Source organism: Phalangium opilio, unplaced genomic scaffold (genome assembly GCF_054372755.1).
Source record: "Phalangium opilio isolate 3A_F unplaced genomic scaffold, DU_Popi_V2 ptg000077l_1, whole genome shotgun sequence".
Classification (NCBI taxonomy): domain Eukaryota; kingdom Metazoa; phylum Arthropoda; class Arachnida; order Opiliones; family Phalangiidae; genus Phalangium; species Phalangium opilio.
The window spans coordinates 8445448-8459567 of NW_028324185.1; the positions used below are offsets into that span (position 1 = coordinate 8445448).

Here is a 14120-nt window from a genome sequence, read left to right on the forward strand (position 1 = left end):
TCATAATACTAAAGGTTTCAGAAAAGTAAGTGTTTACTTGCACTGAAACATCTTTTCTCTCTCGGTGCAAAGGCTCACAAACCTCAGTTTCGAGAGCATTCAAACCAAATTCATAATTTGCTTGTTTGTCTGTGGATTCTGGGGCATCTTCTATTTCTCTTTCTGAACTCGACTGGCTATAAGTTGAGGTTTTGCATAGCTTTTAACGTTTCTTTGTCGATTATCAAGCCTTTTCTTCCAACCATTAACTTTCTGGTATCTTCAGAAATAATTTTGTCATCGGTCAATATAGGCAAACATTGGGGAAAGGGGAAGTTCCAAGCTTTACTTTCCTTTTCCTTGTCGGCATATCTGAAGTAACAAGTACATTAAATATCGTTCTTCAATTCTTAATACTTGAAAAAAAACTTAATTGGAAAAAATAAATCAGTCTTCTTCAAATGTAAACTAAGAACGACCATGTGATTTCAAATATGTTTTACAATTTTTAGGACGCGTTGCCACTGTTTAAGCAACTTGATTTCTTTTGGGAAACTATGCACACTTAACCCCGGGATATTTAGTTTTAATCTTGAATTACACTGTGGGACACAGCAATACTTTTTGCAAGGCGCCATGTAATGATTGATATGATAACTTAAGCCTAACGAAATATAAAATACCAATGTGTATATAAACTGTACATACATAATACATTAATGAAAACTGTCATTGTAAAGAAAGACGCGAAAAAGTAAAAGATAAGCGTAGAACATGAATTGTCTGAAGTAACAGATATTCAAATTCTCTCTTTCGAAGACATGATTATAAAACATCTATTATTTTAAAAAATTCTTATCTTAGTTTTTTTTCACTAAAATTACTTAAGTAAAAATATTTTATCATGATTCATGAGCGTTATTTTAAAATTAGTAAGCGTTTTCATTTTATTTTCTCTCAAAAATTCTGAGTGAGGTTGAGTATTCGGCCCTGCAAAGAGAATAAATAGACAGAAAATCGTTTATAGCTGATAAAATAAAAACCGTATGAAAATTTAACAAAACATGTTAGTTAATTTTAATATTTTCGAATCTTAAAAAATTACTTGTTGTAAAGCTTCAACAGATCACGACAAATCTACAGATCTTTTCGAATTAAATACCTACATTACAGCCAAACTGCCTAGGTTATTTTCCGCCTCCCAATATAACCGATTTTAAAATGTAGAAATTTAAAAAACCTCGATTATTAAGATTACCGAGCATTTGAACCACATAGAAACAAATGTTAGTGGAAAATTACCCTATTATCCCTTAAAAATTCTTGTTGATACTCTTTTTTTCTAGATCTAATAAAACTGTTATTGATTTAAGTCTATCTGAGGTGATATTTGTAAACACGAAATTGATGACATTTAGGAGGAAACGATGAAAGCTGTGATATTTTGGTGTCTGATCCAACATGATCTTTGATTTTCTTTAAATTCTTAAAATTTCCAGACTTTTCCCAGACTTTGTTTAAATCCATAAAATATCAAAAGTTTTCCCAGACTTTGCTTGAAAACCTAAAATTCCTTAACTTTTCTCAGACTTTTTTAAAAACCCTAAAATTACATGAATTTTCCCAGACTTTGTTAAAAACCCTAAAATTCCTTGATTTTTTGCATATTTTTTAAAGAGAGTATGTATTCTCACCCCCGGGTGGAAATAGCCTACGCGCTATTCTCACCCCTCCCTCGGGTGAAAATAGCTTATACGCTATTCTCACCCCTCCCCCGGGTGAAAATAGCTTATACCCTATTCTCACCCCCTCCCGGGTGAAAATAGCTTATACCCTATTCTCACCCCCGTACCACGTGACCTCCCGCGTAACGCCATAATTATGGTACAGTACCATAATTTCACCTCGAAATTCACAGTGTACCATAATTTCTACTATGTACCATTATGGTACGCAAAAACACAATAATTTTGATATTTGGTACCATAAATACAATAATTTTTTAAATAGTACCATAAATTCAATAATTTTACTGTTAGTACAATATTTTCAATAATTTTTCAAGGTGTACCGTTGTTCCGATCGGAAAAAATGATGTTACATAAAAAAGATACCAATTTTGTAAACCTATTTTTTATCGTTTGTTTGTTAGTCTACATTTTTAGAATTAATTTTTTGTTCGTACTATATAATCAGATAACTTAATATCAAAATTGGGATTGGTTTTGTAGTCGCCGTCCGGGCACTTCGCTTAGTTTTTACCATTAGTTTAATAAATTGTTTATGTTTAGTTAACCAAGTTCGCTTTCTTGTCGTCAGACACCACAACCGCGTCCAGGCTAATTATAACCTTTTACCGTGTCAAGTCGTCCGCGCAAGTTGTCCGGTAGGCCTATTCGACTAGTTCACGAACATTTATGGTCCGTCGAGCCGGATCGTCAGAGTCGGCTTAATTACGTGGAAAGCTGGTCGTTGGGTTGATCACCACTGCGGACGTTCACAATGCCAGTAACCGCTCTGGAGAAAGCCACTGCGGAACGGAATAAAGGCGAATTGGGTCTGAACAACATCAGCAACAGAGTTCAAACACATGCCAAGACTCCTCTTAATCAACAGCAATTGGAATTTTTTCTGGAAGAAGTGGACAAGTCGTGGCAAGTCATCGATGATGCGCATGTCAAGGTGGTCTCGTTGGACGCTGAAAATGCTGGCCTGCATGAACGGAAATGGGATGACTTATTCACGTTGTATACGAATTCGAAATGCGCACTTAAATCTATGCTAGCCACTATGGTTCCAATCTCGACACGTCAGTTGTCTGTAGGATCGCATTCGGAGATCAAATTACCTAAAATCAACCTCCCAACGTTCGCGGGAGAAATACATAATTGGATATCATTCCGGGACATGTACCTCACTGCCATCCACAACAATCAAGAATTATCAGATGCCCAGAAATTTACCTATCTCAAGTCAAGTTTAACCGGAAACGCCGTAAATCTAATCAAATCACTCACCATTTCTGATGCCAATTACACCATTGCTTGGGATACGGTCACCAAGAGGTTCGAAAACAACAGAGAACTCTACTTTGCCATTATGAGACGATTCTGCTCGCTGCCCATGATACCAACCAGCAACTCAAATGCCTTACGATCGATCGTGGATGCGGCGATGGAATGTACCAGAGCTCTCGACACTCTTCCGATAGCGAATAAATGGGATGCCGTTCTGGTGTTCCTTCTAACCCAGAAGTTAGATCCGTCCTCTAAGGAGCAATGGGAACTTAGTCTCAAGAACACAGAGATACCAAAATCAAGCGATCTGCTGGAATTTATTGAACAAAGAGCGCGCTCCTTGGCGGCATCATCATCCGGTCGCAATCCTCACGTCACGAGGAACCCAGTGACCTTGCACACCAGAACTGGAGCATCGTCCTCAGATGGTAAATGTACGTTCTGTTCCGCCAATCATTTCAATTTCCGATGCCCAAGACTGTCCGCTATGAAGGTCCACGAAAGGCGATCATTAGTACAGCAATCGAACCTTTGTTTCAACTGCCTTCGGACGGGACATAGAGTGAAAGAATGTCCACTGGAAAAATACTGCAAGACCTGCGATAAAAAGCATCACTCCCTTCTTCACGTGGAAGTTGAGAAACCAGACAAAGAGTCAAGTAGTCAACCATCCAATACAAAAGAGTCCGATAGACAACAACCAAGCCAGGCGCAGAATTTTCATGTCCAGGACGCCGCCTGTGCAAGGGATGATTCCATACTAGCTACCGCTGTAATCAAAGTAAAAACTGCGCAAGAGACAGCCCTTCAAGTTCGAGCTCTATTGGATGGCGGATCGACTGTATCGTGCATCTCCGAAGCGTGCATGGCGAGACTGGGCCTCGCACGAAAGAAAGTCCAGACGGAAGTAGTAGGCCTAGGTGCGACGCAACTCGGTCGAGCTAGAGGACTTACTCAGGTTCATTTCAAACCATTCTTCGAGGACACAACGTCAGAAAGGTTTTGCGTCAACGCTTATGTATTGAAGAAAATCACATGTCAGCTACCTTTACGAAAATATGATACAAGCAATTGGCCTCATCTCAGGAAGCTGCGACTGGCGGATCCCGAGTTTAACATCCCTGGCGACATTGATGTACTGTTGGGTGCTGACGTATTTTTCAAACTCCTTTTAAATGGGAAACGAACCAAGGATGCCTTTTCTCCGGATGCGATCAATTCCAAGCTAGGATGGCTGGTTTCCGGGCCGACGAGCATTGACCAACCTAGAGTACACCTTCATCATACTCTCACACTCGAAGAAACCCTGAATCAATTTTGGGCGATTGAACAAGTGCCAAAGACACAAGTCATGACGCCGGAAGAAAAAGCTTGCGAGGAGGATTTTCTAAAGTTCCATTACCGAGATCCAGCCGGAAGATTCGTGGTACGCATACCAATGAAAGAGCCAACGATTCCTCTTGGATCTTCGCGCGAGATAGCCCTGAGAAGATTCTACCAAATTGAAAGGAAGATCGACGCACGCCCGGAGTTGAAAGCCTTATACGAAGGATTCATGGAACAGTACGAACAGTTGGGACATATGTCGAAGATCTTGCCAGAGAACCAAAAGAAGTCTGCAAGAGTCTATATTCCTCATCACTATGTAATGAAAGATTGGAACCAAACCTGTAAATTCCGAGTGGTCTTCGATGCATCTTCTAAGACCACCTCTGGATTCTCCTTCAACGACGCGCAACTCGTGGGTCCAGTGGTCCAAGATTCGCTATATGCCATTGTCATGCGGTTCAGAATACATCGTATTGCCTTTGTCGCTGACATCATGAAAATGTACCGCCAGATACTAGTAGTCCCAGAACAACGAAATCTGCAATGCATACTGTGGCGGTCGACACCCAAGGCTCCTGTTCAAGAATTCCAATTGAACACTGTAACCTATGGAACAGCCTCGGCACCCTTCTTGGCAACTCGAGTATTGCAGGAGCTGGGCGACACGGGGTTACATGAACATCCGTTGGGAGCTGCGATTATCAAAAGGGATTTTTACATGGACGATGTAATGAGCGGAGGACAAACCGCAACACAAACCAAGATCGCTATATACCAGATTCGCTCACTGTGCGATGGTGCCGGTTTCCGACTCAGTAAATTTGCCTCAAACGACCCTGATTGTTTAACAGAAGTACCGCCTGAGTTACAAGATTCCAAGAACATACTAGCGATGGATGACGATGCTCTTGTCAAGACACTCGGACTTTACTGGGATACGAGGAAAGATCAGTTCCTGTTCAAAGTACAACCTGCGCCCTGTCAGTTACCTCTTACGAAGAGGACTCTACTTTCCGAAATATCGAAGATCTTCGATCCCATGGGTTGGCTTGCCCCCATCATTATTCGCACGAAAATCTTGATGCAGGATGTATGGAAGGAGAAAATCGATTGGGATGCCGAAACTTCCGTAGGAGTTCAAACATTATGGGCGGATTTCAAGAATTCCATTATAAACATTCAAGATCTTCGAATAGACCGATGGATGCATTCTTTACCTGAGATATCCGTTCTCGAACTTCACGGATTTTCGGATGCATCCGAGAAAGCATACGCTGGAGTGGTATATCTGAGATCGGTCGATCAAGCTGGAAATGTCCACATTTCATTACTCACAGCAAAGACAAGAGTGGCTCCGGCAAATAAAGCGATATCAATCCCGAGGATGGAGCTCTGTGGTGCATTGCTCCTTGCGGATCTCATGGAAACAGTTCAAGAGTCCTTAAATCTGAACTTCAATCAAGTTAAAGCTTGGACAGATTCGACGATCGTATTATGTTGGCTGTCCTCTTGTCCACGTCGATGGAAGACGTTTGTCGCAAACCGGGTTTCAAGAATTCAAGAGATAATTCCGGTATCACACTGGCATCATGTTCCCGGACTTGAGAATCCAGCTGATGCTGCCTCCAGAGGAGTATCAGTGCCCGAGCTACTAAACCATAAACTCTGGTGGAAGGGACCTCTATGGCTATCCAGTCGGGAGCCGTGGCCAACTCCATCCATTTCGGATTCCAAGACGAATGCCACAGCCATCGAAGAAGAAGAAAAAATCGTCATTATGACCACAAGAATATTTGTTGATAACGACATCTTTACACGGGTCTCTACGCTTCTGCGACTACGACGCATAACAGCATGGATACTTCGTTTCAAACATAATGGCCTGAACAGTTACCGGAAGAGACAAGACCCCAACTTCAAAGCCGTAATACTTTCTGGTCCCTTGACAAGCATGGAATTAGAGAACGCGTTGCTCACATTAGTAAAGATAGTCCAAGCCTACATGTTTCCGGAAGAGATAGAGTCCTTACGCCAGAGTAATCCGTTGCCGAAGCGAAGCAAACTACTATGTCTACATCCTGTCTTGGATTCCATCGGGGTCCTCCGTGTAGGAGGAAGACTTAAACACGCAGATCTCGATACAGCCACAAAGCGTCCAATTCTGCTACCGAGACATCACAAATTTACGGAGATGGTCATTCAAGAGGCCCATACCCAAAACCTGCATGCTGGTACTCAGATGGTTCAGAGCATCCTATCATTAAAGTATTGGATCATTCGAGGAAGAGATGCAGTAAGACACCAAATTCGGAAATGTGCAGTCTGCACCAGATATCGTGCCGCCACCGCTAACCAGATGATGGGTGATCTACCAAGGGCTCGAGTTCAATACTGCCGAGCATTTGCGAGAACTGGCGTTGACTACGCAGGACCCTTTTATCTTCGTCCAATCACTCCGAGAAGCAAGACATCCTACAAGGCTTACTTATCCCTTTTTGTATGCTTCGTGACGAAGGCACTACATCTTGAAATTGTCTCATCACAAACCACCGAAGCCTTTCTGGCAGCATTGCGCCGATTCACTTCAAGACGTGGGAAGCCTAGCGATATATATAGCGACTGTGGAACGACCTTCGTTGGGGCCGCCAAGGAACTAAAGGAATTTATGAAACTGATTCAGTCAAATCCACACAATGCAGCTGTCGCAGATCGTCTTTCCGCACAGGGCATAACATGGCATTTTAACCCTGCCGGAGCCCCACATTTTGGCGGACTATGGGAGGCCGGCGTCAAGTCGGTAAAATACCACCTACATCGAGTCATTGGTAACACCAGACTGACCTACGAAGAGTTCTCAACCGTAGTCACACAGATAGAGAGTTGCCTAAATTCAAGACCGTTAACTCCGCTTTCATCGGATCCCACCGATCTTGATGTTCTCACTCCAGGTCACTTCCTAATTGGAGAATCTCTTCAAGCAATACCGGATCCTGACTTATCTCACCTACCTATGAACCGACTTAACCGATGGCAGCTACTCCAGAAGCTAAAGCAGGATGTCCATAAACGCTGGCTTCGGGAGTACGTAACTAGACTTCAACAACGACCCAAATGGATGAAACCGCAACGCAATATCGAAGTTGGGGACATGGTCTTGGTCAAATCAGACGTTACCTCACCCGGAAATTGGCCTTTGGCCAGAGTGATCGAAATTTTTCCGGGACAAGACGGCTATACTCGGGTCGTTACCTTACGGACCACCAAAGGTGAAATCAAACGACCCATCGTCAAGCTATGCCTTCTACCGTTCGACCATGAAGATGAGCCCTGAAAGTTTGCTACTAACGTATCAAGGCCGGGAGAATGTTCCGATCGGAAAAAATGATGTTACATAAAAAAGATACCAATTTTGTAAACCTATTTTTTATCGTTTGTTTGTTAGTCTACATTTTTAGAATTAATTTTTTGTTCGTACTATATAATCAGATAACTTAATATCAAAATTGGATTGGTTTTGTAGTCGCCGTCCGGGCACTTCGCTTAGTTTTTACCATTAGTTTAATAAATTGTTTATGTTTAGTTAACCAAGTTCGCTTTCTTGTCGTCAGACACCACAACCGCGTCCAGGCTAATTATAACCTTTTACCGTGTCAAGTCGTCCGCGCAAGTTGTCCGGTAGGCCTATTCGACTAGTTCACGAACAACCGTAAATCCTTCAATATACTATTCCTAGAAATTTATTGTATACTACTTCTTGGAAGTTGCGAGACGAAACACAATAGAGTTCTCAAGGCAAGGATGGATGATAGGGTAGGATAGGAAGGCGGCTAGCACGTCCCTGAACATAGCCCACTTGATCACGCTATGGCTAAAAGGGCCTTACCAGGCGTACCATAATTTTGCCAACAATTCAATAATTTTGGAGCGAGAATACCATAATTTCGTTTTTTCAATCTGGCAACGCTGCATGCGGCCCAGATTATTTTGATCATTCCTTGGTTGAGAGGTAAGCGAACGGTTTTTATTTTTTTCTTCCCTGAATGTTTTGTGTTTTATTTGTATAGTCTTGAAAGTAATAATTTATATTAGTCCGTATTACTTATTACTAATAATCTTTATATATTTTAGTGTATTTAATATGTTATATTTATATTATTTTATCAATTTATTGTTAAATCCTATAAAGGAAGGAATCATCATGGACCAAGCCGCAAAGGCTTAGGTCCACGTGGTTTTTTTTTTGCTAGCACATGTACCCAAATCATGCCCAAATAGACTAGTTAGCTTTTAATACGTTGGAAAATACCTTTCTCAATTTCATTTAGTTTTAGTAATAATTGGTGGTTTTCATTTGTATAATTACAGTCTTTTAAGCTGTTAAGTTTGTACTGTTTAACTAATTTATATTTTTCAACTTATTTCATTTCAGATTTCTCCAGCTACTGTGTTTTTCCCTGCGTTTCGTTGTTGTTTTTGGACGAGCTGTTTTGAGGACGTTTAGTTGCCTTGAGGAGGTTTAGTTGCCTTGATGAGGTTTACTTGTGTAGTGGAGGTTTAGTTGTGTAGTGGAGGTTTAGTTGTGTAGTGGAGGTTTAGTTGTGTAGTGGAGGTTTTGTCGTCTAGTGGAGGTTTTGTCGTCTAGTGGAGGTTTTTGTCGTCTAGTGGAGGTTTTTTTCGTCTAGTGGAGGTTTTTTCGTATAGTGGAGGTTTTTTTCGTATAGTGGAGGTTTTTTTCGTCTAGTGGAGGTTTTTTTCGTCTAGTGGAGGTTTTTGTTGTCTAGTGGAGGTTTTTGTTGTCTAGTGGAGGTTTTTGTTGTCTAGTGGAGGTTTTTGTTGTCTAGTGGAGGTTTTTGTTGTCTAGTGGAGGTTTTTGTTGTCTAGTGGAGGTTTTGTTGTCTAGTGGAGGTTTTGTTTCTGTTGATTTCGATTTAACAATGTCAAATTCTACTTTTTATAGCTCTACTGTTGGCCCTTGTCCAGCTCCTCGTGGATTGGTTCCTGGCAGCAATCCCTTGTGGGTACCGAAAAGGACGTCCCCGGCTTCTGTGTTTTGGAACCCTACTTTTATTGCTAGAGATGATGCCGCTAATTTCTGTTCTTCTTTATTGCAGGAATTTTCTGATGACTTTGCTGTAAGGATGGCTGTTCCCCGAAGAGTCGCATACCGAGGATCTTTCCCTTATCGGTATGGAAAGGTAAGTCATGAAGCTGATAATTCTTGGCCTGATGCTTTACTTTCTTTAAAGGTTCTCGTTGAACGTCAACTTGGAGTGGCGTTCAACGCCGCTGTGGTCAACCTGTACCGAGATGGGCAGGACTCGGTAGGTTGGCACTCGGACGATGAGCGTGGAGTCCACAGCACCATTGCATCTTTGTCTTTTGGTGTAAGTAGAACTTTTAAATTACGTTCTCTTCGTTCTGGTGTCCCTGGTGTAAATGTTTCCTTGAACCCTGGTTCACTACTTGTTATGGAGGGCACATGCCCACTGGTTTGGCAACACTTTGTTCCTTACGAAGCATGCGAGTCTGTGAGACTCAACGTAACATTTAGGTACATGGGTAGTGCTATCTGTGGTCCTATTCTTCGCTCCTCTCCTACCCCGGTTTCTCCTCTCCCTACCCCGGTTTCTCCTCTCCCTACCCCGGTTTCTCCTCTCCCTACCCCGGTTTCTCCTCTCCCTACCCCGGTTTCTCCTCTCCCTACCCCGGTTTCTCCTCTCCCTACCCCGGTTTCTCCTCTCCCTACCCCGGTTTCTCCTCTCCCTACCCCGGTTTCTCCTCTCCCTACCCCGGTTTCTCCTCTCCCTACCCCGGTTTCTCCTCTCCCTACCCCGGTTTCTCCTCTCCCTACCCCGGTTTCTCCTCTCCCTACCCCGGTTTCTCCTCTCCCTACCCCGGTTTCTCCTCTCCCTACCCCGGTTTCTCCTCTCCCTACCCCGGTTTCTCCTCTCCCTACCCCGGTTTCTCCTCTCCCTACCCCGGTTTCTCCTCTCCCTACCCCGGTTTCTCCTCTCCCTACCCCGGTTTCTCCTCTCCCTACCCCGGTTTCTCCTCTCCCTACCCCGGTTTCTCCTCTCCCTACCCCGGTTTCTCCTCTCCCTACCCCGGTTTCTCCTCTCCCTACCCCGGTTTCTCCTCTCCCTACCCCGGTTTCTCCTCTCCCTACCCCGGTTTCTCCTCTCCCTACCCCGGTTTCTCCTCTCCCTACCCCGGTTTCTCCTCTCCCTACCCCGGTTTCTCCTCTCCCTACCCCGGTTTCTCCTCTCCCTACCCCGGTTTCTCCTCTCCCTACCCCGGTTTCTCCTCTCCCTACCCCGGTTTCTCCTCTCCCTACCCCGGTTTCTCCTCTCCCTACCCCGGTTTCTCCTCTCCCTACCCCGGTTTCTCCTCTCCCTACCCCGGTTTCTCCTCTCCCTACCCCGGTTTCTCCTCTCCCTACCCCGGTTTCTCCTCTCCCTACCCCGGTTTCTCCTCTCCCTACCCCGGTTTCTCCTCTCCCTACCCCGGTTTCTCCTCTCCCTACCCCGGTTTCTCCTCTCCCTACCCCGGTTTCTCCTCTCCCTACCCCGGTTTCTCCTCTCCCTACCCCGGTTTCTCCTCTCCCTACCCCGGTTTCTCCTCTCCCTACCCCGGTTTCTCCTCTCCCTACCCCGGTTTCTCCTCTCCCTACCCCGGTTTCTCCTCTCCCTACCCCGGTTTCTCCTCTCCCTACCCCGGTTTCTCCTCTCCCTACCCCGGTTTCTCCTCTCCCTACCCCGGTTTCTTCTTGCCCTTCCTCGGTTCTTCACTTCCGGTCTATTCTGTTTCTATAAGTAATCGCTTTGATTGCCTTTCTATAGATATTATTGATGGAAGTTCTGGGAAGTGTTCTTTTGTTTCTCAGCAGGGTGCCAAGAAGAACTCTGCAAAGAAGACCTCGAGGAAAAACGCCTTTGTTTCTTTTGAAGATGCAACTTTTCTAGGTGGAGGAGAGGATGAATCCAACTGCCACCCGAAGGAAGATTCTTCAAAAGTTAGCAACTCGCCAGTGAAGGAAGCAAGCCTGCCAGACGCTATCTCAGTAGGAAAGAAATTTCCTAATTTTAAGGATTTTGAAGAAACATTGGCCAAGTGGAGTGAAAGTAATAGCCACCCTTTGACTAAGCTCAGAAGCCAATTAGCAGAAGGTGAGTATAAATCTATTACATATGCCTGTAAGCATTATGGGGAAGTTAAAACCAAGAGTAAAGCCTTAAGGCCAAATCAGCAACACAATGCACGAAACTGCTTATTTAGATTTAAAGTAACACGTAGGGGGTCTTCTTATCACATTAATTCTGCAAATCTTGTTCACAACCACCCTGTAAATCCTTCAATATTTGATAAATATCCACAGAATAGAAAATTAGGTGAAGTTGGGGAAAATGATGCTAAATTGTTGTGTGGTTTGCACATACCAACCTTAAAAATTAAAGAATATGTTTCGCATAAGTATGGTAAGGTGGTAACTTCAAAAGATATTCCGAATATAAGAGCGAAAGTCAAGTTAAGTAATGAGGCAGGCAGAACACAGGGATAGATTTTAATTGACCAGTTGAAAACACTCTTGCCTAAAGATTCTGTTATTGATATTTGTACTGACGAAAACGATGACTTGGAATATGTGTACTTTCAAACGCCTACCAGGCGAACATCATGTGAAAAGTTTCACGATGTCCTGTTTATGGATGGAATGTATATGCTAAACATAGAAGGGTTCCCTCTCTATGTAATTCTATGCGAGGATGCAAACCTCAACGGTAGACCCGTTTCCTATTTCTTTGTTAGACGAGAAGATAGTGAAACTCTAGATAAGTGCATTTTCCAAATTTGTCAAAGTTAATAGTTGTATTAAAGAAACTAAAGTTGTCATGGTTGACAAAGATTTCATTGAAATGAATCTAGTTCGAAAACATATTCCTTATGCGCAGGTTTTGTTGTATACTTTTCATGTTCTGAATAATTTTAAACGCAAAGTGAATCAATACGGTCAAAATAATGATATTAAGCGGGAATTAATGGTGTATTTAACGGGTATGGTTTATTCTTTTGATCAAGACAATTACGAATTGCAGAAAGAGAAATTTAGATTTGTTGCTAGTGATGAATTTTTCACGTATTTTCAAGTAAATTGAGAAAGTTGTAACGAGAAATGGGTAAGGTCTTATAGAAAGGAGTTGAAATCTTTGGGAAACATTACTAAAAATTAAGTAGAAAGCTATAATAGTAAAATTAAACATTACCTTAATTCGCGAATGAAACTATCTGAAGCTATCGGGGAGCTAGGCTCTCGAAGTTGGGGACGCAAGCTAGATGGGGTGTATCTTTTCCCCCCCCCTTGCTTTGGCTTCCCGCTCGCGTTTTTAGCTTCACACACGCTAGCTTGGGTCCTCATCGATGCGGAGTATCACACCTCCTCGGTGGTGAGAGCTGGTTCACCACTACGTTGTGTGGGCTAAGCGGATACGCGCCCTTCCCAAGCCAAGGTGTTGAGGCATCGTGCCGAGGGCTGCATGGTACTGGGGAAGTAAAACTACGGTATCGCTAACGATCCCCTCGGGGCACCAGGCGACACCCCGTTGTATCTAGCCTTCCACCCGGGTGGGGGACTACCGAGTGGTGACCTTTTACTTGCCCCCTTACTCGTGGGATTCCCATGGATAAATCTAATAAAAACAACTCTAACACTACCAAACCTACGGTGCAGGGGTCTGCTCAAGGCAGAACCCACACTGATACCACTTTACAAGGGCTTGTATCCAGCGATACTCGTGCCGATTTATCGGTGCGTGTGTCTGGCAAGCCCTCGAAACGTACCGTGCGTCGTCGTCTCAAACGACGGATTGCTCGGCAAAAGGTCAAATCGGAGTCTGAAACGGTCTCCACCCCCGTTGGGGGTGCGGCGGCTCGTGACAACCCAATGAAGAGGCCCAGAGCGGAGGATTCGACTCCCTCACCAAGTACCTCGCAGGCGGCGTCGAAAAAGGCTAAGTCCTATAGTGACGCCGCCAGCTCAGAAAAGATGGCCATTGTAAAAAAAGGCTATCCGACGGCGGTCATCACGGAGGAAGACGTGGGCCCAATTCAAAAGGCGATTCTAGGGGCGCTGGATGGGATACCTTCGGGGAGTCCCTCTACCGCGCCTTGCGAACTTTAGCCTGACGACCGGGGCCCTAGTATACTCCTGTGAGGATTCGTTCACTGGGCAATGGTTGAAGGACAACTTAGCCTGCTCGGTGGTGGGGGATGCGGTGCTCTCAGTAATGAGAGCTAGCGAACTCCCTAAGCCGTTTAAGGTAATGTTCCGCACCAAGGACCAGATCACCAAGGAGCCGGCGGTGCTGTTTCGGCGCCTAAAGGCCCTTAATGCAGGTTTTGCCACTGAACGCTGGAAATGTGTCCGGACGTACGTGGACAGGGCCGTACGGTACTGGGTACTGCTCATTGATGGCTCCTCATTGGAAGCCATTAAGAATGCTGGTTTCGTGGGCTATACTGGAGTGGACAAGGGTTCCTTCAAACTCCTTCAGAACACGGAAACCACTAAAACCACTGTAGCCGAGTCTGCGGCGGGGGGTGGGACTAGCGAGATGGGGGATCTCGCGGAGGAGCTCTCTGGTGTCGCTCTAGGCATAGAGGGGGAGGGGGGGTGGCTCATTCGGAAGTCTGTTCTTCCATGGATGAGTCCACCCTACTGGAAGAATCGGATGGGACCCTTCGGGGTTCAGCCGATGAGCGTTCTAGTGGTCCTGGTGAGGGGGAGGATCTTGGGACTGG

General features: G+C 44.3%; 1 protein-coding gene across 1 annotated transcript; it reads left to right on the top strand.

The window, feature by feature from the left end:
- The first annotated feature begins 2481 nt into the window (after window positions 1-2481).
- LOC149657557 (uncharacterized) lies at window positions 2482-7656 on the top strand. Its single transcript, XM_089844701.1, has one exon. It carries the CDS (start codon window positions 2482-2484, stop codon window positions 7654-7656), a length of 5175 nt encoding a protein of 1724 aa, XP_089700827.1.
- Window positions 7657-14120: the final 6464 nt, after the last annotated feature.

What these genes read in the sequence shown, in the direction of transcription:
- LOC149657557 (XM_089844701.1), top strand. Translation starts at nt 2,482, where the DNA reads ATGCCAGTAACCGCTCTGGAGAAAGCCACTGCGGAACGGAATAAAGGC.